Source organism: Apteryx mantelli, chromosome 21 (genome assembly GCF_036417845.1).
Source record: "Apteryx mantelli isolate bAptMan1 chromosome 21, bAptMan1.hap1, whole genome shotgun sequence".
Lineage (NCBI taxonomy): Eukaryota > Metazoa > Chordata > Aves > Apterygiformes > Apterygidae > Apteryx > Apteryx mantelli.
Window position 1 is genome coordinate 3,532,891 of NC_089998.1, and position 26,778 is coordinate 3,559,668.

Below are 26,778 nucleotides of genomic sequence, written 5' to 3' on the forward strand. Positions count from 1 at the left end.
CAGCTAGGAAAGCTTCTTTCCATGGTGCTTAGAAAGACTAACATGAGTCAAAGTCACAGGCACAGCTCTGTCCAGCTGATTTCAGGGGACAAAACAAGTCACTGAGACTTAGAAGTAGCCCTTCAAGATCAGTCTTCCAGCGGTCAATACAACATCTGGAACAGGAATGCAGGTGGCAGCAAGAACTCTCGTCTTGGTTTAGAGCTCAGCTGGAAGGCATGACTTCTGCAGTGATGCCTCTAACTTTGGATGTCCTTAGGCTTCAAGCATAATTATGCCAACTCAGTATTTTGAAAGAAAGGGAGTCAAGTCTTGGCAAAGCAAGGAACATAACCCACGATTCCCAAATTACAGGCTACGGCTCTAAGAGTAACTGAAGGAGCAGTACAGAAAGCAGCATTGTGACAATCTTAAGCATCAACATACCTTTGACTGCCTCCACCCCTTCCCACAATCCTAGAATTGTAGCTGCAACAAGAACTCACTAACAGCCTGCTTTAAAAAAAAAGTCTTGAGCATGTACATGCCGATACCATGGCAGCATGACACATCTTCCCATTAGCTTCCCACTCTACTCTTTTGTTCTAGTTTCTAAGTTTCTAGAGTTTTCTCTATAGCTGTCATTAGGAATGGGGCAGAGATGCTCAGAGATCCTACAACCCTGTGCTTATTAGTCATTAAATTAGCTTTATACTAAAAAAAGATGCAATGCCTCTATTAGCTATGCCCTCACTGAAGGGAGCGTAAACTGAAAGTCTGCTAATTGATCCATCTAGGCAGGTTCAAGAGTTCTTGTTCCATAGTAATAGATCAGTTTAATACAGAAAAAGATTGAAGATAAAGGCAGCTTTTTCTGATAATTATATAATTTTTTTCCACAAGCAGTAGGATTACAATAAGGGTCTCTCTTGAGTGGCATTTGCAAAGGACAAGACTCATTTAGAGCACAGATCCCCGGTACCACCAGTGCTTCACAGGAACAACCCTGTGGTGAATGGGGCGCAGAAGTGTACGGCAGACCTTCTGCCACACATGAATTTCTTGGAAAAAAAGGTGACTCATACTGGCGTGTGGAAGATAGCTTACCTGTGTATGCTCTATTTCAAAACCCTTCTTCCCGCTCCATAGTGTCTTGGCACCCAACTACAGCAGCCTTGGTGCACATCGTTTTCCCCACCCACCCACCCAGCCCTGCCTAAGAGGCCAGAGTAGAAGAATTGCGCTGCACAGCACACTGCACTACACTCACCGCGACACTCTTGGGAAGCGGAGCCAGTGCAGCGGAGCGGCGCGCTCTACGGCTCTTCCCCACTGTGCTTTACCAGCTGGGACTCGGCTAGCCTCGCACCTTACCTTCTCTGCAAGGCAGAAATGCCCGCTTTCTGAACGAGGAAATAACTTCTGCTGAGTGATCTGCTGACAGCTGCACAGGGCAGGCTGTGGAAGAATCGAGAAAGAATCCAAGCCTAACTCAATCCTGCACTTTTAGCCACACACACATTCATTCCCCACATGCTCCCTAGCTTTTTTCATGTATCCTGAAAATTTCATTTGTTAGTAATCACACTCAGACACACAGGAAAGCACTATTTACCAGAAAAAAAAATAAAAACACACACAGAAGAGATAAATAATTTTTAAGTGAGAAAAATAAAATATCTGTATTTCAACAAATACTCAAAACACATTTTGATACAAAATTAATCTACTGCTTATTTGGCAGCATTATTTCAGTCAGTTACTTGTCAAACAAAAACATCGTCACAGCACTTAAAAAAAACAACTCAGTGAACCACATATTCTGAATGTGGACAAACATTCATATAAATAGTGGCTAACACAAAAAGGAAATAAATAACTAGCATTGCTGGCTTCCCCTGATCTTCAGCAATCTTTCCCAACACCATCTATGGCAGGTGTTAATTTGAATGAGAACAAAATTAGTCTTTGCCGGAAAGACTTCCCTCCCGAGATTCTGTTTCATTATTTGCAACTTGTTTAAATACATAAGCTTGGTTAAGTAATGGGAAAAAAAAAGAAAAAAAATAATCAGTGCAGCCGTTTTCCCTTCTTCCCCAGGTCTGTCTGGCCGGCTTGTTGGAAGTGTTAAAAGTGAATAGTGCAAAGAATAGCTGCTACTGCCATGTAGGAAGGCAGACCTCGTTTCATTCCAGAGACTCCTGTAACAGAGCACAAAACTTCAATTAGTCACAGGACTTTTACAGGAAAGTCATCACTTGGGAGTTCCTAAAACCAATTCTGAAGAAAAATATTAAACCCAAACAATCTCATCCTACAAGCAAGCAAATCAAATGCAATACAGGCTTTCAGCCCATTCCACCAAAGGCTTCAGCATATGTTAAGCTTGCACCCTACAGAAGCTTGTCCTGTTATACATGTAGAAAAATGAAGGCCAAAGAAAATCCACAAAATTGTTCAAAGATGAAGTGTTAAACACCAGAAAAGCACCCAATGGTCTCAAGCCCCACTTTCTCACCAGCATTAGACACTATTCTTCACTTCTTTTGAAAGGATTGTGAATCAGGCTATGGAAGATATCAAACTACACAGAGCTGCCGCTACCTGCGCAGGACCAACAGGACCAGCGGACAACACAGAGCAAGGAGCTCCACAACCAGCCTGCCGGAACCTGCTCGAGGGATTTACTTTGGCTTCTACTGCAAGTGTTCAGCGCTCGCACACATAACCCTCTTCTCACCAGTAGCGGCCCAGGCTTTCCTGTCCCACAAACCATGACCCTCTGTTCTTACACAGGTCTCATTTTAGGAGTCAGAGGTGTAGAGTACTACTGATTAGGTACACTACTAATAGGCAGTTGCAGGGACTAAAAGGCTGCTAAGTGTTTGAACTTAATTGCTTATATATACATAATTTTATCATGCAGACACAAACCATGCCCCCCCCCATCAAAGTACTTAATCTATAATTGACTGGTGATTACAGAACTCTGCATCCCACGGGAACAACAGTCAAGACCATTTCAGTCCCCTTCTAGGTCACGATGCATTGGCCAAGCTGTGCCACAGACAAATGCATCTCTGGGTCTCTTTTCTTAGGCAAGAAATACAAGATTCAGAGAGCAGTTACTAACCCATTCCCTTCTCATGTCCTCTTCCTTTTCCTGAAGCGGGCACTTCTCCTGATTTGAGGAGCACTGGCATCAGTCACATCAGTGCAGGAGCCCAAGGTGGACTGCGAAGCCATCTCTTCAGCTTCCATGTCCTGCAACATAAACAGAAGACGCTGTCTTCACAATAATGCAACACCCGGTACAGTTTGCAAGAAAACCCCTTCAGCCATCTTTTTATTTTAGGGTGCTCAGCAAGATTTTCGAAACAATCTTCCATTTACATTCTGGATTAAGCACTGGACACAATGCCCTATCACCAGTATCACAGCAAGCCCAAAGCATCCCACCTGCATCACGTTTTCAGAGAAAAACATTCAGCCAACACCAGCATTTCTTCCTACAGAATATGCTTCTGCTACCACGATCAAGCTAGAGCATTCCTACTACAGTCCTTGTCCAGGCACGGCAGTTTGTTAGAGAGGTTGTGCCTGCCACACACTGCCGATGCCAGACAGCGTCCCAGACCACAGGTCAACACAGACTTCTGATTTCTCATGAATCACACTCCCACCTCAACCATTTCACTGAAAAGCAGCATTAAAACAAACCGACTATAGTGTTTTTTTCTGCACTGGACACCCAGTTATCTAAAAAGCAGGGCAGAAGGAAAGCTGGTCGAAGATGACACAGGACTGACATCGGCAGTAAGACAGGAAAGACAGGCTATCAGGCAGTGAGGAATTATTAGTGGTTTTTGGACCAGCTGCTCACAGTTCAAGCTAAACTGAACTTGACCCAGAGGCAAAAGTCAGAGCTGCAATGGAACAACTACTGCTGGTTTCTACTATGGGAAAGCTCCAATTTTTAGGCTTATTCTTTTATCAGCTGCAAAACTATGCTTATTCAAAAGAACCATTAAGGACCAAATTTCTGTTCCACTAAGATCAATACGGCTTTCTCCTTGGATTCTAGTGGGAGCAATGTTTAGTTAGCAGTAACTTTCTGCTTTTAGTATCCAACAGCTGTTTTACCTGATTTGATAAGTCAGCATCATTGTCTCCAGACTCAGCACCAGCTGCCCCATCCAGCTGTACACCTGTTAAGTCTTTCTCACAGCTCTCTTCATCTACCACTTCCTTCTCACTCTGCCAGTCCTCTTCGTCGCTCTCTTTGTATTCCTTCCTGCTAGCCGACAGGGTTGTTGTCACTTTTGGAGGAGGCAGAGTTGCTAGCACAGCTGGGAGTGTGAATGCTGCTAGGAATCTGGCTTTCAATAGGAGATAAGCAGGGTTATCACCGAGTTTCTGCTGCACCAATTCTCTGATAGCATGCAAGCCATCCCCAGCCTCCTCATCCTGACTTGCATCAGCAGGCAGAAGACAGGCTGCATGCTCTTCTAGAGCTGCCTTCTGCAGAAGTAGCTTTGAAAGGGTTTTTAAATTGCACAGAAAAGGTGGCAAATAAGGCAGCCTGGTTTGCAGTGATGGTACCTGGACACCTTGTTTCCCATTCAGCCACTCCTTCACTAGCACCTCATCTTCAAGGGAAATCAGGCTAAAGTCAAGCAGATTCTTTTCCACACTGGAAGTTGTTGGCTGTGGCGGACTGTCAGCAGGCTGTGCTGTTGGTGGTTTGGAAGCAATAGGCCTATTTTTCAATGCTTGGGCAGCAAAGCAATCAGAGTTACCTGGGACATTGCTAGGAGGAACCGGATCTCTTGGCTGGAGCACAACTGCTTTCATGGTGGCATTTGGATTGGAAGGTGATCCATCTATTGTAGTGGAGTCATGGCTCTTTCCCAAACTCATGGGACTTGGCACAGAGTGGGAATCAGTCCCTTGAGTGCTTGCAGGTGGCTGTGTCTGTGGCAGCAACACAGTACGGAGGGTTGGTGCATCAACTGGAAAAGCAGCTTGAGTTGCAGAGGAGTCAGAAATTTTGGAGAACCCATTTGAACATGCAGGTGTTGCAGAAGTGTTCAGTGAGCTGCATCCAGGATTGGCTGAGGTTGTAGGTAAGAGCAGTGTGGAATGGTTTAAACCAACTGTCTTTCCCAGTGGTACCCCTTCAGCTAACTGAGGACTTGGTGCTTTTGTCCCTGTACTGCTAGCAGGGGAGACACCTGCTCCAGCTGGTACAGGAGGCATTCCTAAACCACCGGCACCATTGCCACTGAAAGTCACACCTGCCTGACTTTGACTTCTCACAGTGGGAATTGGCAGTCCTTGAACACCCACAACAGTCTGCACAGAGGTGGGAAGCAAAGCCTGTGGTGTTATAACCCAGGTGATAGGCAAAATGCTGTTAGTAATCAAATGGGAACCAGTTTGTGGAGTTACAAGAGCAGGCAACAGACTGACTGGCCTCTGCTGAGGCCCATCACCATTCAGCTCACAGGTAGCTGGTGTGGAAAGAGACAATTTTTTGTTGCCAGACTCTGCGCCAACAGGCATCACTGTAATTTGATGTGGCACGAAAGCTTGGTTTTGCAACACTACTGGAGTTGAGCTATCAGCTGTGACCTGACCATTCCTCCCTCCCAGATTTGGGGCCTTCTGCACTGTAGCTGGATTCACATCTGGAAAGCCTCCTCCTTCAGGGCTACTTCCAAAAGCTTGCTTGTTTAATTCCTTATTGGATTGTGCTTTTGTCCCTTGGGAGGAACCAGGGCTTTCCACAGCTTCTGGTACTGGTGAGGAATGGTTTTCAAGCACAACGGTACTAGAAGTTGAACCTGCAACAGAAGTAAATGCTGGCAAAGGAACTGGTGCACACTGTACTTGGCTACTGGTACAGCCAGCCGCTGCAAGATTGCTCCCTACTTGTGCAGAAGGAATGATGTGGTGTGGTGGATGCTGGATTATCATAGGCCCCGAAACCAGCACCTGTGGGGCAACGAATACTGTTCTCTGCATAGGTTTCTTAGCCCTGGATTCCCTTAGCCGCTTCTCCCTCAGCAATTCTGAGACGGTTTTAGGCTTTTGCCTTTGAACTTGGGTTGGAAGAGCTGCCTGCGTGGCAAGAGCAGGAGTGCTGCCCTCCAGCACAGCAAGGGAAGTCTCCTTTGCTTTTAAGACAACAGGTCTCCTGACAATGTTCTTTGGTACGCCCCTTCGGGAGTTCCTCTGAGCGCAAGGCTGCGATGAATTGCCTACAGAGGGTGGGGGAGAGAAAAAAAGAGTTTGAGCAGTGTTTTCAAAAGGAAAAAAAAGGCTTTAGAAGCCATTGCTCACTTATTAAATATCAAGTACTCTGCACAAGCAGCAGCAGAATTCCCATTTGAGAGAGACAGGGAGTTCCTGCAATACTACACCATGGATTTAATCAAACTTTCTTCCGAGGTCCTTCAGACAATGCTGACATAGCAAACTCGGCAATCGTTCAGCATTGCCACAATGGTTTTCCCACAAATCATATACAGGCGAGGAATGCGCCTTAACACTGCACATGAGAAAGTGTACTGTCAGCAGGCCATGGGCACTCCACACCAGCCAGGATGACAGCAACGAACTGGGGTTTTGGTCTGTGCCAGCATGGTCACTACAGCACATAGCCATTGCCTCGCTGGAGGAAAGCATCACAGTGACAGTCTGCAGAACTGGTGCCACAGTGCCACTGGTTCCCCCTTTCCCTTCAGTATTTTTGCTATTCCTTACCAAAGGGGTAACATACTTAGCCAATAACTGAAAAAGAGCTAGCAAAAATGAGCAAGACAATGCGGTTTTGTTCCAAAAGCTCTCCTTCAGTTAAACTGGTGCTTAACATAGTGGTGATGAATTAAGTGAAAGTCCTTGTACGTCATAAAAATAAGTGTTCTGTGAGGTACCTGAAGAAGTCTCCACGTTTTGGGAAGCCTGCCAAAAAATTATAATAAATTACACTCTGAGATAACTAAAAATCATTAAAACAGCATAGACATGAGTCAAACCCACACCTGCCAACATCCTATACAAATGACCACACAGTCAACATTTTATTGCACTTTTGAACCAAAGCAAGCTGGTAGCACATGCACATGAACAGCACCACTTGCTACCGGCAGTCAAAAACATCTACTTGAATCAAGACTTAAGCAGGAAAAGGATTAGAAACAGAGCATGTGCAGTACCTGCTGAGGCCTTCTCGCATTAGCCTTAAGGAGCTCTGACTGCCTTAGCCTTCTCTCACGAATAATCTTCATGCAGCCATTGGTGTCAATCTGAAAGAGCTGTAAGATGAGAATTGTATTAAAGTTTCATTCACAACAAAGACGTTCTGATGGAGCTGGAGACAAGACAAGATGGATGGGAGAAGGCTTCACGTGAAAGATTCTGGGGACATTCTTATACTTACAGAAATATTCCTGCCAGTATTAGATTTTGGGTATAGGATTTAAGAAACATCATACATAAGCCAAGAGAACAGACTAATCTAGTAATTACATGAACAGTTTAAGTCAAAGATAAACTATTTGTTTAAGCATCAAATACACAAATAAAGACCACCACTGTTCTAAAGCAGAGAACACCATTAAGACAGTAAAACCTACCTGAATGAAAAGCGTGAACAGGGGAGTGCTCGTGAGACTGATGGACCTAATCTTCTCTTGAATGGCATCGGCTAGAAAAAAGTCCAACACAAAAATTAGCTGGGCATTCACTTACAAGATGTCAGAAAGCAGGGGCAAGCAGTAGGAGTGTCCTACCCTTGATGGGTCACCTCTACCTTTAGTCTGATGAAAAGCCATCTTCCCAGTCTGCAAGGTGCAAGGCAGCAGTACGTTGCCTACCCAAGGTGTCACAGCCATTAGAAGCCTTCTGTCAAGGTTTATTCTTTTCAAACGCTCTCTCTCTTGACGATAAGTTTTCTCCACGCTGTTCTGCAGCCCCTGAGGCCTCTGGCCAACAGGTGTATTAACTCCAGATAATTTTGTGGTGGCAGAAGGTTTTACTATCTTTGATTGCTGTGCATGAATAAATAAATAATTAGGGTTCCAATTAGGAAAGTTCTGCCAAAATTACTCCTGGGACAGACTAGTCACAGGACGCCACAGAGTGCACAATGATTATGAAAAAAAATTACAAGCTTTTCCTCTTGGACCAAAGCACAAGATTTGTTATTCTATCAAATAACATTTCCCATTATAAACAGACAGGCAGTGCTTCCATTGCAAGAGCAGACAAGACAGAAAACACTTACGTGTTTCCTCTGAAAGTATGTGTTTTTTCTTAATACTCTTCTCACATTCTCCAGGGTAACCCGCAGCACTTGCTTTCCACACCTGGAAGCCTAGAAAGTGTACAAAAAGAGATAAAAAGGAAAGTATCCCATAGAAAATTAGTTATGCTGACATTATACAAAGAAGGTTTTCAACATTCCTGCTATTGGAAGCATCTTATTAAACTGGCCCTGAAGTGCAGGTGGTTACCTTAGTATTTAGTCCTTGTGCGCTACCACAGTAGCGAATGTCTATTTTGTAAGAGCCCTCCTGTGAGGTATCTACAAAACCCCCACACTGAGGGTGAATATTTATTGGATGATTCTCTTCACATTTTTTAGCTTAGCAGTACAAGAGAAGGAAGAGGAAGAAGGGAAAAGCCACTCACATTTCCCTAAACATCTACTAGTAAAATAATGCTTCATCTATAATCAAAACCAAGGAGTCTTTACACCAGATAGGCACTCACAACCCTTGCATGCCATAACCCCCATCACACGCTACCTCTGTAACCAACAAAGTTGTCATCAGTGCAATTGGCCCTGCAGTCTGTAGCCACGCATGCAGTTCTTAATATGGGGGGGGACAGAAAATTTTTGCAGATGTGAACTTAAATAGCAATTTTGACATTGAAGTATTGTGCTGAGCAGCACCTTTCTGCAAAAATGTGCTAGGCAGGTTTGGTACTTTCTCAGTGCTTGATCTGGGATTAAAACCCAGCTCAAAATCAGGCTTATATGTATAGCAAACTTAATTCTTCCAAACTCTAAGGTGATACACCCTAGTCATCAGGGTAGAGACTGACCACAATTCACCAGACAATTCTGCTTCTATGAAGATATCAAAAAGGTTTTGTTTCTATGTCTTCTTACTGTGAGTAAGAAGACAGGTATCTTCTAGAGAATGAGGGAGGCTGAAGGGGGCTAGTGCTAGATGTTTCTGTTTAATCCCACAGCTCAATTTCCAACAGCATCCCACAACAGCATAGTGAGAAAGCAGCTAACAGAAGTACAAAGAAGATTTTGCAGTCTGCTCATCACTTGCTCCCCATACTACAGCAACTGCACTTCCTGGTGGTTTTTGGATCTAAGCTCCAACCCCATCAACAACAGACTGAGAATCCCCATATTCACCTTGGTCACTTCTTCTATGGGATTCTTCACACTGATGTCAGTTGAATGTGGATGCGCAATGCCCCTCAGGATGGTGTTCAACTCTGCCGATTTATCAGCGACTCCATCCTTGCCTCCGTCAAGTGGTGCATATGGAACTTCGCTGCTACCGATCTTTGCATCAGCACTCATAGAGGAGAAAAGGGATGAAGTTTGACCTCTTCCTTTGTTTGACTCCTGTGGATTTGTCCGTGTTGGTATCCACAAATCAATGCTAGGAAACGTGCACTCCTCCTTGCTTGTCTCCTCCTCTGAACTGTCCGTTATCTCCAGTTCTATGTCTTCACTGCTACTCTCTGAAGAGCTGGAACTCTCTCTGCGCCCGTGCCGGCGTTTCCTTGGCCTAGATCTTTTTTCCTTAGTTAAAGGGAGCACAGACAAGCCTTAGTCAATGCCCTGACTTGCAAATCTCTCAAATTAGAACTGAAAGTGTTAAATTAGAAAGTTTGGAGGGGCAATATCCTATCAGTAAGCTGTGGTTTCTAAATGAATGGTTCTGCTTTACTTCTAAGATTAAACAAATCCAGTACAATTCACAATTGCTTTTGGACCCAGGTTTTAATTGGTTCAGACTCTTGTATGCAAAGAAAAAGCTACTGGTGGAGACAAGCTAGTGTTAAGATCTGGTACAAGTGGAAAAAAAAAGCCAAGTACAGCTGCCCCATCTCCATGTATTCAGGCATCCAGGAACCTTTTCCCCAGGCCAGGAGCCAGTTTTTAGAAACTGCACATACAGCAGTGCTACATTTGAGATCCAGTACTGCAGAAGAGATACCTGTGGGTGCTTTGCCAATAGAAACAGGATGATATCTTAACAAGGCCTCTAAATAAGCAGCTAGAGTTCTGGAGTGTCTTATACCAAAACCGGAAATTCATGAGGTACCATACATGAAAACCTGGATATACCACATCCTTATGAACATTTCAAGGCAATAAAGAAATTACCGAAGACCTTCTGAGCAAAGGCTGCCTTAATGCATCAAAAAATCAGACCCTAAACATCCATGACAAAACCTTGATCGTGTGAAATCAGTGTCAGTTTTGCTGTCATTTTCACAGGATTTCACTTCTAGTTTAGAGAACCTTATTTAAAAGGGATGGATCTTTGACCTAGTGAGATTTTTACAATACCTTAGACCCAATCATGAGTTTCCACTTGCTTAGACATTGGGATCCAGTCCGGTGTGGCAGTTCAGAAGCTATTTTACTCCAGTGACCTAAATAGGATGCAAAGTAGAGCAGACCTATTAATACTACACAGACTGACGAAACACTATTCCTTTTCCACAAGATCTGCTGGACATTAATACTCAGACGCAGGTGAGAGGTTTTTCACTGCCTAATCTTTTAAAGATATTTAAAAGAAGTGAAAAGCATACCCCTCCCAAGCTGCTTAGTGAAGTGTTGCATCTTCTCAAATCAAGAGAGCCAGACAGTGACTGATCTCCTCAGACTGGCATCATGTTGTCATGCTCTATGTCATTTAGGAAACGTAAGCCACCTGGCTTTAGGAAGTACTTGATTTTCATGTGATAGAACTTGTATACGTGGAAACATTTGAAATGGAAATGGAATGGAAATGGAAACATTTGAACAAGATCCCTGCACTTCAGTGCCATGCCAGTCTAAGTGAAAATAACAGTCTGACAGGGCTAGAGCCAGTGTGACATTACATAAAAGAGACCGTTATCTCAAGACAAGCCTACTGCTAGCTTTCAATTATGCTTCTATTGAGCTGTTAAAAGTGTCTATCTTTCATTTGGTGGTACCTAAAAGGATCAGGTAGAGGAACCTGTTCATCTACAGTGAGAAACTTAAAATGACCATACACAAAGAGAGAAGGGCTGTGAAATTCAGAGTATAAGAATAGGGATCAGGAAAAAAGAGATTAAGATTTCTTTTATCTGAAATAAATTGAGGGCTTACTTGCAGCAATATGTAAAAAAAACCCTTACATTATTCCAAAAGGGACAGGCCTTTCCAGTGCAGAGTATTATACACTTATTATATGCTACCTTGTATAAGAGATAGAGCTACTATACGAATGTATTATAAACCCCCAGTGCTCATCTGGAGTCTTCAGTCAGACTTCTCACTACTATACACTCAGCTAGAGTTAGAAATTGCAACAAATGACCCAATGATGAAAATCCTAAATAGCACTATACATTCCCTCGCAGAAGGAAGAGAGCTTTCAGAAGAAAGCTAAGACTGAACACTGAAGAGTTTCTATTTGCTAAGGAAAACAGCCTTAGAGAAAGCAACAGAACAGAACTCTCTTCCCAGGCCGTGTTCCTTCTCTGATAAACTCCCCTCTAAACAACCAGGCATCAGAGCTATAACAAATATGGCTACAGAATTCTATTACACAATCCCTCAATAACTGATTTTCCAGAAACAGACTACATAATATAAGGAAGATTGCAATCATCAGTAGGATGCAGCAACTGCTAATGTCAGGTGCAGGATTTTAATTAAAATAGAAATGAAGGCAACTCAAAAATACTTTAAGATTTTAAAGATTAAGCCACAGTAACACTTACCCAGGCCATGCTTTTGCACCAGTTCAATTAGCTGCTCCTCTTCCTCTAAACTCCACCTGCCTTTCTTTACATCACAGTGCAATGCTTTCAAGTACCTTCAAAACGAAAGTATTAAAGCAAGGATCATTCAACCCTGCTTGTACAGTTCTGATCATCAGTGCATAATCTAAGGCTGAACAAAGAAAGCATCCTTATCACGTCTGTCCTCATGCTACAGGGTCCATCCCTACTCCCTTAATACAGCACCTCTACAGTCCCTTTGTTCTCAAAAATACCAGGCTACATGACTAAGAATTACAACCAGTAGCTGTAAAACAGGTCGCCAGAATTAGGACAAACTGCACTCTAACAGTCTCCTAAAGTCAGGTCCAATGCTGAAAATTGCTTAGCACCTCTCTCACCATTGCTGCTCGGTTACAGGCAGTCACTGACTACATCAGTTTCACAGAAACGCAGACAATACACAACCTTCTCTCCCTACCTTCACTCACTCAGGTCTGATGGACCCTTTGTTTGGTGTAAGGAAATCAAACAGGTTTGTAAATTAAATTGCATCTTGGTTCTCAATAGCAAATTTGAAAGCACAGCTGCTATGTTTAGTATACTGACCGATCTCTGCACTGAGCATCACTTCTTCCCGGTACTTCTGTCCGAATTTTATACCAATCACGGGCTCCATACTTCTTAACTGCAGTCAACAACATCTATGTTAATCAGACAAAGCAAGAGTTGAAATTTTCACCAGTAATAATGCTAACAGACCTGAGACAGAAGCAGTTGTATCTATTTCCACTGTGTAGTAAATCTGAAAACAGAAGTGTTTGGGAGCTTATAAGCCCTCCTGACTTGTAAACTGCCTGTCTTGGTCCATTTTACATTCTTTTGTGTCACTATTAAAGCTTAGATGTATACAGATATGCTGCATTGCAACAGTCTAACCTTCCCACGTTTCGCACCATGCAATTCTAGATATCAGAGAAAGGAGCTTACAGCATCTTCCTCTGGTGTCCAGGGTCCTTTCTTCAAACTGGGATCCACGCTCTTTGTCCATCGGTAAATCAGCTGGGTAGAATCTCTTCCTTCCATGTAATAAGCAACTAGAAATTAAAAGTATATATCAAAAGTCTGTTGCAGACTGTTTCTTCATTTACTTACATTGTAGCTGTGATATTTTCAAACAGTGGATTGCCATAAGAAGTATTTAAATCTCAGCGTAAATACTTAAACAATGATATATAAGAATCAAAAGAGCATGGCACACACAAAACGTTACCATTTATAATGACATTATCCATATTAGACACGTAATGTCCACAACAATCTGTCTTGCAACACCTCAGAACTAAGACAGGTTTCAGCTCCGATACAGATCTGACAGGTTCAAGGCATCAAGTGTTCTACTTACAAGTGTGGATTTAGGACTTTAGACACTTGCTTACAATTCTCAACTCTACTCCTCAATAGTCATACCACCTTCCACACTTCTGTGGGACAAATTCGGACAGAATTTGTTATTGAGAACCATGGATGTTTGAAATTTTCTCCCAGTCACACTCACCAAACCTTTCCTAACAAGTCGCTTTCTGAGAGTTGGCTAAAGCAAGTCAGGTACAAAAGGTACTACTGACCACCTAGAAAAGGCTTTCGGGCATAGCAGTGAAAACTGCTTTAACAGCTGACTGTAAATAAACTCTGACTACCTAAAGAACCCTGATAATCTCTCTACAAAAAAAAACAAAGTTCACACAGACATCAGTACTTCCTAATAACTCTCAGCCAGTTTCAAACAAATTTGGAATATGGATAAAGATTACAAGAGATACTAAGTTCTTGCAGATATAGTAAGACTTCCCTGTAGGTAAAGGAAAGGCACTGTGTCACTGCTCCCACCAAGGGAAAGACATGGAAAATTCAATAATTCTCTTTCACTCCTCTCACCAATACAGGGTTTCTAGCAATCAGTATGTGTATAGCTTCAGACTAGCCAACAGCGCTGTTGTGCCTTGCCCAGATCACAGGCTAGAAAAGTAGGTAGAAAATGCAGAAAGAACTGGGACTATTCTGGCAATGGAAGCATCCGTAGGAAATGTGACTTCATTAATTCTTTGAAACAGAACAGACTGGGTGTTCTGCAGGCAAAAACATTAACAGACAAAAACACTAACAGACATAAGCTTGGGAGAATGAGAAAGAAAAAAAGTGATCATCACAGGTGAATGGAAGAAGTTCTCGCTTGTAGGTCACTTACTTTTCTTGTATGGGATATGACTTCCAACTCTCATCTCTTGAATGAGATCTGCAAGCATCCGGTCTTCTTCTTTGGTCCATTCTTTCCTTTTCAGGTCTTTGTTATAGGCTTGATACTTCTGCAGGCACTGGAACGCAGTCCTGTTTGTCTTAATACAAGGAAAACAAAGCTCCTCAGATAACTGTGGATATTTATGATGATAAAAATAAGAGACCAAGCCTAATTTTTGGTGCTATAGAAAAGCTCTCAAACTTCAATGTTTATAAAACCTCTACTTATTCAGCCTAAAAAGAAAAACATGTTTATAAGCTGCTTCAGCATGTAGAATATCAAACTTTTGTTTGGTACTGTATTTGAAGGCATCTCAGAAAAGTATTCATTAACAATGAATTAACATTAACTTTGGTTTTCTAAAACGTTGACATGAAGCACATTTAAGCCAGAACTGACTTTTCACCTCTTGCTTCTGAACTCAAAACACCTTACCCCCAGTTCCTGGGCTATAGTCTGCCAGTCCAGATAATTGTGATTAGCAGCTATTTCCTTTAGCTTCTCTATTTCTTCCTCACTCCATTCCTTTTTGTTGATGCTCGGATGCTCCCAATTTTGCCAAAACTTCCTCAATTCTTCTGAACTACGATGTCCATCAAACTAAGAGAAACAGCAAGAATCAGCTTTGTCTTGTAGCTGGGACTGAAACACTGATACAGGCAATATGTTTTGTAGACTATGTGTCTTAATTGCTAAATTATATAGAATTAAAACACCAAATTTAAGTAATAACATCAAATTTTAAGTACTTCTGTTCTTGCCAAGTTGAAATTACACAATAGTCAAATTCTAGAAACTTGTGATGAAAACAGTGGATGCAAAGTAAACCAGGCAGGTAAGTTCAAGAGAAGAGACACAGATGTCAGAAGTAATAAAATAACGGATCTCCCAACTTACATGGATGTTTGAAATTTTCTCCCAGTCATGCTCATCGAATCTGCTTCCTAACAAGTCGCTTTCTGGGAGTTGGCTAAAGCAAATCAGGTACAAAGAGAAAGAACAAACCACATTAAATAGTTAATTAAACAGTTGATTTCTCTGCCTGATCTTGTTCCATCTTATTCCTCTCAACTCTTGCTGATTGCCATGAGAACTGAAGACTTACTACCTCACAGCATCAAGCTCTAACATCAGTAACTTTGCTCAAAACAAGATTTCTTCCTTACTGGGTTTGTTCAAGTGCTTTTACTCGAGTATAAGCTATGTACCATTCAAAAACAGTTTCCTGTAAGATGATATTTGGTTTGGCGGAAGAAACTTACAATTAATGCAAGATCAAAATACATTGCTCCAGATGTACATTAAAGAGTAAAGCTCAGAACTACTAGAATTCTCAGAGCCCTCTGCCTCCTTGATGCTAAATCAAGAACTGTTTCAAGCAGCACCTCTGCAATAGCTATAGATATTACATTTGTGTATCAAGATCCAAAACACATTCTTCTGTAGTGAAAAGTTGTGGAGATGAGAGCTCTGATGAGTTCGAACAACATTTATTAACCTCTTACAAGCCAACACAAAGAAAGCTTTCTCTAAATGCCATATCCAGAAGTGCTCAAGGAAGGAAGGAAGGACGTTTAAGAAGCAACCTCCAAGAACAGACTTTCATTTTCACAAATAACATAAAAAGACAACTTCTCACTTAATCGCCTCTATTTCTCGCTCCGCTTCTTTGATTTGCTTTTCCAAGATCTGTTTCTCCATTTCTGTCTTGACTTTTTCCAGCTTCTGATTCCAGTAACTCAACCTGTGCAAAGACATTTCATCATTACTTAGTACAGCTAGATGAGAACAAGGGCAATGGCAACAAAAGAGGTAGGGGAGAGATGATTTCCCCATTAGTGTCACTATTTCCATAAATTTTATTTCCACAATACAGAACTTTTTCTGCCAGATTTTCCCACATAGCAGACTCAGTGCCCTATTTTTGCCTCTTTGGTGCAAGCTGTTGACCCAAAACAAGTTTCAGATTAATCATTTGGATATTTACAGAGAACCAACAATGGCTGCAACAGCAACTAGCGAAAGCTGTGTCAGGTCCAGGCACAGAAATCTCTCATCAGCTGGGAGCCACACACAGAATAATACTGACCAGGAACAGGACCTTGCCTCTACAATAAACTTATTCTGGGACACACCGTTAGGACTCGCTTGGTACACATCACAGTTCCAGCTCCAAGTCCTGTAGGCTATATTAAGTTATACCACTGTGTTAACGGGAAGAACTAAATGGCTATGAAATGCCACAGTACCTTCAGAATATAAAAACTCTCCATCTGCCAGTTACCTGTAAAATTACCACCAAGTGTTTACAACCTGACCTGCACTCTGCAGCCTGTTCAGCCTGTTGCTTACAGTCAGAACATTACATACAGTCAGAACTCCATGACCCTTCAGTACTGTGTGCCGACACACAAAGATAATACAGATGTCAACAGAAACCAAAAGAGGCTGCGGCCCTGCAGCAGTGCCATCCTCTGCACTGATGTCCACAGGACAGGGAAGTTTGCGGTTCACTGCTGTAATTCACAGAATGACTCTCCCAGGCCAAAGGGTGACAGTCAAAGTATCCCTGCTATGCTTGTAACCTTGCTGAAATGCAAAGTTGTTGACAATCCAAGAACACGCTGAAGGAAGGTTAAATCTCCTCATATTCACTCTCCTTCCTTCAGATGCAATGTTCTCATTAGGGGAGAGATGATTTTTGCACAGTACTTACTTCAATAACTTTGGCTGAAGCAGGCGCTGCAAGCGGTCACTTACTATCGATTGGTGCAATAATGTCTTCTCTCTGCTTTTCCCTAAAAGAAACAAGACAATCTGAGTAGAGTCATTAGCGCAAGACCATTTCCAAGAAAGAGGGAGACCCACTGCTTTCAACATCCCTTTTAAAGTATCCCCCACATTTTCACTAGAAGTTCATCTTCATTAGCTACACATTTTTGTTGCTAACCATAAGGGCAGAGGTGCTATCAGAGGCTAGATAAATAGATTCTCTTCCCCATCTAAATCACTAATGTCATGTCTGACTTGAGCAAGTTACAGCCTCTTGCTTAACTTAATTCAGAAGAGGTCTTGCTAATGATCATCATCTAAGTAACCACTTAGGTGCTTGTAATCATCTAGTATTGTAAGTGCCTCTTGAACGTCTCTCATCTGAGCACTACCCTTGTCCTATCTTATTTGCTTGAGTGTTCACAGGACAAGGGGTGTTATGGATCACAACAAATGCAAATGAAAGCAGGAGGTAGATCATTAATCAGGATCAGTGAAACAATTCATAAAACATCCCGTTTACTCTTAAAACATTTTTTCTGTGGATCCAAGCATGGAATATCAGAAGTGTTGATGTTTCACCACAGATGGAAGGGGGGGGGAAGCTAATGATATGAATATATCCATTTATTACAACGCCTTTAGAACATTGAGCAGCACATACAGTTTCTTACATTTTGTTGCGAGTAGTTGTTCAAATGATTTTATGCCTTGAGCTGCCTTTTCCCTGGCATCTTCATTGGAAGGAGGGCCCTAGTAAAGATTAAGAGTTAAATATATTGGAAGAGTCAAATACACTGAAAAAGGGCCCTTGCTTTTTAGAACTGTAGCATGAACTGCTACAAAAAAAGACTAGTAACTCAAACTTGTGTAAACTGTCACACTAGAACTGATCAGTCACCTTTATTAATACTAGTTCACAGATAATCCAGAAGACATTATAAAACAACCAAACAAAAACAAATACATATAGGTAGTTCAAGTGAGTAAGTGGCCTGCTTGCATTAGCTGACAGTTGACTGAAGAAGCATTCTGAATGTGAGCACACGTCATCCATGTTTGTACCAACTTAGTCTACAGTACCACCACGGGTCGGAATGAACACTACAATTATGAATATAATATTCAAGGAATAACTGATATGTATAGTGATGGTTGATATCTTAGCTTCAACCAAGAATCAGGATCCCCTTTTGCTAGTGATCCTTTAAAAACACATTAAAAAAAAAAAAAAGAAAAAGAAAAAGAGTGGCATTTGCCTCAGAAAACTTGGTTCCAAAGATGGCCAGGTTTCAACAAGTATATTAAACAATGCAGAATTGGTCATGGAGATGAAGATAATCAAAGTTAAGTTGAAAACAAGAACATTCAACCGCTTTACGGCTGGAATGCCACTCCTCAGAACTCGCTTTGAGATTTTATAGCAAGACATCGGTTGAACAAACATTTCAAAAATGGTATGTTTGTGTTTTGCTTGTGTTGCATGTAAAAATTATCCAGACCTACTTCTCTTCAACTCTTCTTGATCATATCATCTTGACAAGACAAGGAAAAGTAAGCAATAAGTGAGATTTTTGCAGTCAGAAGACTGTGAACTCACATGACAATGAATTTTCAGCTCAGTAACATTCACTCAGAAGAGAAAGCAAAGCACAATTTAAGTCCATCACTGAAATACATATATTAATATGTAACATAATGATATTTACTTACAATTCCTGTTGTTTTATCCTTAAAGTATGGCTTCATAAAATGACCCAAAAATATATTTGCTGGTAAACTTCTACCATCTCCTGCTTTTGCTGGTTTTGGACCACCAAGCTCCCACATGATTTCCTTCTACAATACAAGAATTAGTGAAGTGTACATATGAGTATCTCCTTGAAATTCTCTCATTTCACAGAGCAGTGGCTGAGCCATCACAAACATTCCAGGCTGGGTTCAAGCAGTTTGCAGCACCAGACTGTAAATTAGTGCATGTTTTATGCACAGGTTTTAGAACAGGTTTTAGAACTTAACAAGTTTGTATAATACAATACAAAGAACATTTTAAAAAAATACTACTTTGCTATAACAAGCTAAAAGTAAGATATAAAATGCTCTAGTTGTAGCATTTTTGGTGACAAGAAACCAAGGAAATTGCAGTAGGAGTATAAGCCATTTGAACGGCCAACGGTCAGGTGACATGGGTTTGAACTGCCATGAAGAAAATGAACTCAAGTCTCCCAGTCCCTGGCCAAGCAAGCTGGTCACTGCACCAGCATGCACACAGGAGATTACACCTGCTGCAGCCGATTCCAGTGGTACCTGCGATGCATTAGACACGTTCTGGGAAGTTTTACTGGGCTTGATGGGCAGAGGAAGAGGCAAATGGCAATCTAGAAAAGCACAAGGAGGAACATCTTACTCCTGTTTCACTTACCTGCTGTTCTTTGTTTTGTGCAATCAGAAGTTCAACTTCCTCAATCTTCTCCTGGATAACTTCTTGGTACACATGGTTCATCTGCACGCATGTTTCTGGATCCTCTGGGAGACTATTTTCGATATCATCATCACTACTGTCCTCTTCCCTTTCCACTTCCTTGAGGTAAGTGAGGTATTTTAGAGGGTCAAAAAAAAAAAGTGAGTGAGAGTGAGAGAGTGAGAGAGAGAGAGAGAGAGAGAGAGAGAAATGCTTGCTTTAAAAGCAATGCAGCATGATAATTATTTAAGCCAATGCTTCTCTTATGTTAGAAAACTGGTTTTCAGAAGAACTGGAAGAACATAACTGTTTCTCCCTGGTTGTCATTTTGAACATTTCCAGAGCCTGAGCTGTCAGCCTTGTCTAGCTCCCTTCTTCCTGCTCATTCTGGTGTTCAGTCTGATACTTGAGCCACAGACACTGACTCCAAACCTTGCCAACAGCTGATCTTGTGCCATCAACTGCAAAACTGTAAGTAAACTGCAAAAAAGTAGTACCACACACTGGAGTCCTCCCATCTGCTGAGGCAGTACCATCCTTTCAAATTTCCACCTCATTCGTACTTCTACTGAAGCAGTTTTCCCCTTATATGTTTTATTACCACATACTTCACACACAAAAAAGCATGGCTCTGAGTTTCATGAAAGTGTTTTATCAGATACGAAAAGAAATCTTGTACAAACAACCAGCGGATCTGTTTTCACAAAGTAGTGTCTCCTTTATTCTGCTGTACAGATGTTAGGATATTTCTGTGCAAAATGTTCTTGTGTGGAGTCTGAGAAGCTACTATGTTTTACATAATACCAAAAGTAACAGGATTTGTAAAAAGTCTTAGTATTAAATTCCCCTAATCTACAAACCAAGCCTTCTTCAGGTACAAAGAAGTGAAAAAATCTTCAGCCTGTGATCAAGAGATCTTTTTCTCAGGTGCAATCGATCTGCTACCGCCCCAGGCACTGGTGTGTTTCCAGTGACAGCTATCAGCAGAAGGCAGCAAGCACTAGAGCAGCAAGGCTTCTGAGCCCTGTAATTTGTTTTAAAAAGGAAGTCTCTGTACTATATGTGAATAGCAAAGAGCTGGGCAAGAATAACTAAGCTTCCAGATCTATTATTAGTCCTTTCCGAGCTACGGAGACAAACCAGTTGCCTATGTTTCCCCAAAAGAGCATGAAAATTCGCATCCCCTTGCCTCCTGCTCCCTTCAGTGGGCAGATAGAAGGATATGGTTAAAGAGAAAACGGTTACCGTTTCAGCATGGGAATCTGAGTCATCATCTTCAACATCATCATCTGTTAGACAACAAAAACATACATATGCTGATTGCAGTGAAAAATAGAGAGCTTTAAAAACAAAGACTTTTCAATTAACACATGCAGAATAAAGCGCCACACAGTATCTCAGATATGACCACTAGGGTTTTCAGGTATTACCAATATCGTCAAGCAAAAATAATACTTGGTTATTCTCCACATATTCACTTTTTTGTTCTAGGCCAGGCAAAAGAACAGCTCCTGATAACTCTGACAACAATCAGGCCACATCTTGGTCTTATGGATCAATGGCAAAATAAAGACACCAGGGTGTGGAGCTGAGTGAATGCTCCAACCCAACAAAATCAAACTTAAACTTTGAAAGTACCTAGCAGCCCTTCCACACTCTTCAGCAATGTTTGGTTTTGCCTTCAGTGTGGCTACCGAGTCCTGACACACTCCTTAGACTTACAAGATGAAAACGCTGGTGGATGCAGTGGTTGTGACAGACACCAGAAGTACAGATGCCAGAACTTTTAACTCCCCCTTCTTTGCTACAAAAACTAAACTGTAAGAGGCCCACCCAGGATGATGAACAGGCTGGCTCACAACGGCCTGTCTAAGCGGACGAGACAGATTATACTGTCAACGGCATGGAAAGAATCGCGATTCAGCCCTTGGCAATATTCGGGGGGTTGTTACATTTCCTAATCCAGCTCGTTACCACCTGCCCTGATTAAGGAACTCCGGGCGGCTGCTCCCGTCAGCCCCGCTTGCCGCCGGCTCCACGGCGAAAACGCGCCAGAGGCCGGTGCAAGAGGCTTCTCCCCCGAGGGCAGCGGTTAAGGAAAGCCTTCAGGGACCAGCGTGCCTCAAAGCTTCCGAAATCCATTCCCCAGCACCTTTTATTGGCCGTGACCGCGCGCAGGGCTGGCGGCGCCGCTGCCGGGCCTGTCCCCGCGGCGAGGCCGGGCCCCGACCGACAGGGCTAACGCGGCGAGGCGGCGAGCGCCGGCCGTACCCGTGCCGGAGCTGAGGCTGCACTCGGGCCCCGCCGCCCCGCCGCCGGGCTCCAGGCTGCGCTCCAGCTCCTCGATCTCCCTGCGGATCTTCTCGCGCTCCGCGTCCAGGTCGCGGCCGGCGGGGAGCGGCGCGGCGTCGGCGCCGCGGGGCCGCTGGGCCCCGGCCGGGCCCGGCCAGCGGGACATGGCGGCGCCGCCGCCGGCTGCCGGCCTGCCCCGTCGCCGCGTGGCCCCGCCCTCCGACCAATCACCGCCGGGCGCCTCGCTCACGTGAGCTCTCCCCCGCACGTGACGCGGCGCAGCCAATGGAGCGGCGGGGCCGGCCGGGCGCGTTTCCCGCCGGCGCGCCGCCCCACGTGGCGACGGCCCCGAACGCGGTTCCGCGGCACGAAAAGCCTTCGCTCCCACAGTCCGTTTACTCCGGGGAGGAGAAAGAGGCAAGGCGAAGTCTACCAGCCAAAACGCCCGGGGTGCCCGCGGGACACCCGTGCGCAAAGGGAAGAGGGTCTCTGGTCCCAGCCTAGCCAAAACACGGACGTAGTCCTTGGTCACTGAGGTCTTGGTGGTCCCGTGGCTGTCGCTGCACTGTCGGTAGAGGTGGAAGGGCCAGTTCTGCAGCAGTGCGCAACATAACGAGGTTGAATATGAGAAAATAATCTTTAACTAGTGACTTCTGTAAGAAAGCAGAGCTCTCCATTTGAGTCCATTTTTGTAGTTTTACTGTTCATCATCTGGCATTTCAGAAATTCGGTCTATTGATTTAAGGAGATCAGCAACAAGCTGCAATGATTCTGCTCCAGAGACCAGCTGCCTGCAATTTGGGAGAAACTGTATTAGTCTTAAGTCTAGGAGAGGATAAAGTACACAGGCACTGTTCTGATACTGTGTTTATCCATGCAATTTCACTGTTCAAGCAGCAGTTTATTTGGACTGCAAACTTGACTTCTTAAAGGGAGAAAAAAATACAAAAAGTATAAGGTTTTTACATTAAGTAAAAAACCCTAAGACCTAGACATCTCAAGTATTTCTAAAAGACACAGTTACCTAAACTGCGAGACAAATAATATGCAGATAAGCAATAAGAACATGGACTAACTGATCTGGCATGCAGAATACAAGAACCTAAATTTCAATCCTACAAAAACCATTGGGAAAGTTCAGTACTGCCGTTTGCATTAGTACTTAGACAAGCATCTGGGATAGTATTGGATGAACCTTTTTAAAACATCTTACTTTATTGAAGACTGAGAGTTTGTTATAACTGTGAGAAGATTCTGTAAGGCAATGTCTGCATTTTGTTTCATTATGGCCAGACTGGCTGACTGGCCCGACCTCAAGGCTTCATTCTCTGTCTTGTAATTTTTCAGTTGAACCTTGACAAGGAAAGCAAAAAAACCCCCAAAACACTTTACATGAAAATAACAAAAAAACCCTTCCAGTAAATACTTTACAATTTTAAGCAGGATACAGCAACTAATAGACAGATACTTAACAAAATTACTCTCCAGAGCTGGGAAGAGATTTTTTCTATGCAATCTCAGATATAAACAACAGCTGAGAAACCTTTATTTATACTGAAGACATGCACTGTTTTCATGATATACTGCTATCCAGCAGCCCTGAATTCTGCTTGTTTTATACACCCAACTCAACGCTCGAGTGAATATTTCAGTTCTGATGGTGGGGAAGGAAGTGGTTACTTGACACTGGCATTATCATCTAATACACAGGCTGGACCGAGATACCCATAATTTCAAGCTTCTTTCCCTTCCCCCTAAGGCATTTTCCTGTACCTAAATACCCATTTGCCTTGCTGTATTACAGGTATTCATAGTTTCTAGATATTGAACAGCATATGAACATAATGTGAAACTTCAGCAGAATTTCAAGCTGCAAGACAAAACAAATACCACGTGTTGCAGAGGTGAAACTTACAGTTTGCATAGACATAACTCTAATCTAGAACATTTTCTACAGTATTCTCTAGCAAAAGTGAGGCATAGTTAAATGTTTTCAATATCTCTTTTTGGGCTACATTTCAAGATAGATGCTTTCAGTCACAGTACATTCAGTAAGGTGTTAAGAATACTGCTTCATACCTGAAGTAATGCATTTTCCTGTTTCAGTTTTGTAGCACTGTTCTCTGCTTTAACAGCCCGTTTCTGAAACGGAAGAAAAAATATATATTTATATCATAAAACTGATTGTAGTTTGAGGCAATTTAAGGAATATAGGAATGGACATTCCAGCACATAGCTTGAAGTGACATGACTTGTGTTATAACACACCTCTTGCTCTGAAAACTTTATCAGATGGAGACAGTGAACCCACTCCTTCTCTCCCAACTTTTCCTTTCTAATATTTTCACCTACAACTGCAGAGTCCATTACCTCCTGCTATTTTTCTAGGACTAGAGGAAAATGTACTTAGTATAAATAAACAAGCAGGAAAAACAGCTCTTAGTTCATATAGGAGGTGTTTTCAGAAGGCTGCAAAAAAGCCTTCTGAAAAGCTTTTTCAGAAGGTGTTGAATATAAAGATGATACTTCTGCAAAGATCTCCCTTATTCTAGGTAACATTTCTAGACTGAGTTTCAGTCTTGTCATAACGGAAAAAGCTGAACCCATGTCACAGCTTTTCAGTGCTAGCGTTGCTGAACCAATCGCTTAAGCTTCCTGAATTAACTGGGGGCAGAAGGAATAGGAATGGAACTGCAGACTTCAAGCTATGAACACTCTTCTGCTAGCACAGCACACACAAACACCCACAGTCATCAGCTGGAGATTTTGTTCCACGTGCTGCACCATTGCTTCTAGATCTTGAGCTTCTTTTTCTTCTTTAATTTTGTTTTCCTCAAGCTTTCTTTCAAGTTTCCTCATCCTTGAAAAACAAGAGACAAGGTGCAGTAAGCACTTGTAACACTAAATTCCTTGGCAAGAAAATTCTAGAAAGGGATCAAAAGCCTCTTTCCTCCACATTATATGAAAGTGAAGTCTTCCCACAGAACTAAATTTCTAGGATGTTGAACAAACAAATCCCCTGAGGCACAGCCATTTCATTAATGGGCATTACACAGCTGAACCCAGAAAGGCTGTACAGAAAACATATCTATTCACAATCAGTCTAGATAAGGTTGCGTTCTGAATCAAACAGTTACCCCATCACCATGAAAGTACCGGCTGCCTCACTGCTAGCAGCAGCACGATGCAGAGGGTTCAGATGGGAACTTAAGGAAGTCCTACCTCAGATCAGTCTCTGAATTGTTTAACCTCAGGAAATTCAATATCAAGTTGCTCAACAACAACAACAAAAAAACACCTTTCTTGCTTCAAAGGAGAGAGATAAAGATTCATTACTCTGTTAATTTGAAGCTTTATGAAATGCTTCCTCTCAAGCCCTACCCTCATTCACACTAACCACTTAAACTGATGAAGTATAAGCCACCCAAACATGCTCATCAGAAGTCAGTTTGCTACTTATTCCCCAAGTATTTTTCAATAAGAAAATTAGGTTTATTAGAATCAAGTTTCTAAATAAATAGAATAGATTTCAACTGCATTTTTCTTCTTTAAAGATGTTGACTCTTTCCAGTGAGCACCTCTTCCAAGAGAACTTGTTTACATGGTTACTTTCTCCCATACTGCAGCTTACGCACTTGTCTGCTTGAGTTTCAGAGAAAATCTGAAGCTTATTGATCTTGCTTCTCAAACTGGCATTCTCTTCTTTCAGCTAAAAAAAAAAAAACTCATTAGAAGTGAGGGCGTGGTTTCACAGCACTTCTAGACCTGTACAACCCGAAGAAGTACAGAAGCATTCAACCTTCTCAATTCTAGCGATGAAAAGTCTTGCACTGTTACACACCAGCTTACTTTCACACCTGGCTTTTCCCTTCTCAAAGCCATTTAACTTCAGCTAACCCTGTGGGGCACAGAAATGAGGCACTGAACAGCTAACACAGGCATACGACTAATCCTGCGTGGTCCAGACTGAACTAGCAGGGCCTCACGGGGCAAGGGCAGGAGGCAGCCACCTCGGTGGCCCGAAAAGCGGCGGGACACCCACGGCAGCGGAGCTGACTGATGCTGCGGGGCAGCTTTCCGGACCTCCTCGCCTTCCTGAAGCTGCTCCCGCACCGCGCTGGCGGTTGTGACCCAGCCCCTGGTGACAGCGCTCCGGGCTGTCACGGCAACCCGAGGGGCGGGTTTGGCGCTCGCCCGGCGGAGGACGGGCCCGCAGGGAGGCGCCGGGAGGCCGCGACCCACCTCCTCGTAGCTGGGCTGCCGCGGCGGCGGCGGCGGCGGGGGGCCCCGCGGCGGGGCGGCCAGGTGGGCCCGCTCCACGGCCGAGGGCCGGTAGCTGCCGCTCCACTCCTCGTCCTCATCCTCGTCCTGCGCCTCGCCGCCGGGCGGCGCCGGGAAGGGCTCGGGGCGCGGGGCGGCCTGCGGGGGCAGAGCGGGGCACAGGGGCTGAGGTGAGGTGAGGCGGGGCCGCGCCGCGCTAGGCCGCGCCCCCGCCCGGCCCCGCTTCCGGGCCCGCGCCGTACCTGGCGGGCGGCGGGCGGCTCCCCGCCGCTCCGGGCCTTGCTGCGCACGAACTCGCGGAAGGAGAAGGGGTTGGGCTCGGCCGGGCCCGCCGCCGCCGCCTCCCCGCCCGCCGCTGCCGCCATAGGGGCCGCCGCCGCCGCCTGCCCGCCCGACTCCACTCCGCGCTGCGGAGGGGGCGGGGCCTCGCCTCAGGGCAGGCCCCGCCCCCTCTTCGTAGCGGGGCCAACCGGCGAGCGCCCGGCCCAGCCTTCGTCCAATCGGGCGCTTCTTCCTGTCGCCCCGCCTCCCTCCCGCCGCCGGCCCAATCGGACGAGCTCTGCCTGGGCCCCGCCCACGTGACCCTTCCCTCCCCCGCCGCCGGCCCAATCGGAAGAGCTCTGCCGGAGCCCCGCCCGCGTGACCCCTCCCTCCCCCGCCGCCGCCGCCG

At 43.8% G+C, this 26,778-nt stretch overlaps 2 protein-coding genes across 3 annotated transcripts; both read right to left on the bottom strand.

Moving 5' to 3' along the window:
- Window positions 1-1,620: 1,620 nt before the first annotated feature.
- SNAPC4 (small nuclear RNA activating complex polypeptide 4) lies at window positions 1,621-22,061 on the bottom strand. Of its 2 annotated transcripts, XM_067308797.1 has the most exons (23): window positions 21,807-22,061; window positions 20,781-20,824; window positions 19,497-19,655; window positions 18,788-18,913; window positions 17,749-17,827; window positions 17,019-17,100; window positions 15,942-16,046; window positions 15,200-15,272; window positions 14,738-14,902; window positions 14,252-14,399; window positions 12,994-13,100; window positions 12,613-12,707; window positions 12,004-12,098; window positions 10,592-10,677; window positions 9,422-9,817; window positions 8,270-8,359; window positions 7,796-8,033; window positions 7,620-7,690; window positions 7,200-7,298; window positions 6,918-6,945; window positions 4,123-6,242; window positions 3,113-3,243; window positions 1,621-2,180 (listed from the first exon to the last, which is right to left on the bottom strand). In XM_067308797.1, the coding sequence occupies exons 1-22, from the start codon at window positions 21,991-21,993 to the stop codon at window positions 3,124-3,126; spliced, it is 4,713 nt and encodes a 1,570-aa protein (XP_067164898.1). In that variant the 5' UTR covers window positions 21,994-22,061; the 3' UTR covers window positions 1,621-2,180; window positions 3,113-3,123. The 2 variants fall into 2 exon arrangements, with proteins under 2 accessions (XP_067164898.1, XP_067164899.1); XM_067308798.1 differs by lacking the exon at window positions 14,738-14,902.
- A 23-nt stretch (window positions 22,062-22,084) lies between these two features.
- Window positions 22,085-26,528, bottom strand: ENTR1 (endosome associated trafficking regulator 1). The gene is made up of 7 exons (XM_067308799.1): window positions 26,351-26,528; window positions 26,070-26,246; window positions 25,463-25,536; window positions 24,576-24,687; window positions 23,907-23,969; window positions 23,041-23,180; window positions 22,085-22,618 (listed from the first exon to the last, which is right to left on the bottom strand). Exons 1-7 carry the CDS (start codon window positions 26,471-26,473, stop codon window positions 22,525-22,527), a joined length of 783 nt encoding a protein of 260 aa, XP_067164900.1. The 5' UTR covers window positions 26,474-26,528; the 3' UTR covers window positions 22,085-22,524.
- Window positions 26,529-26,778: the final 250 nt, after the last annotated feature.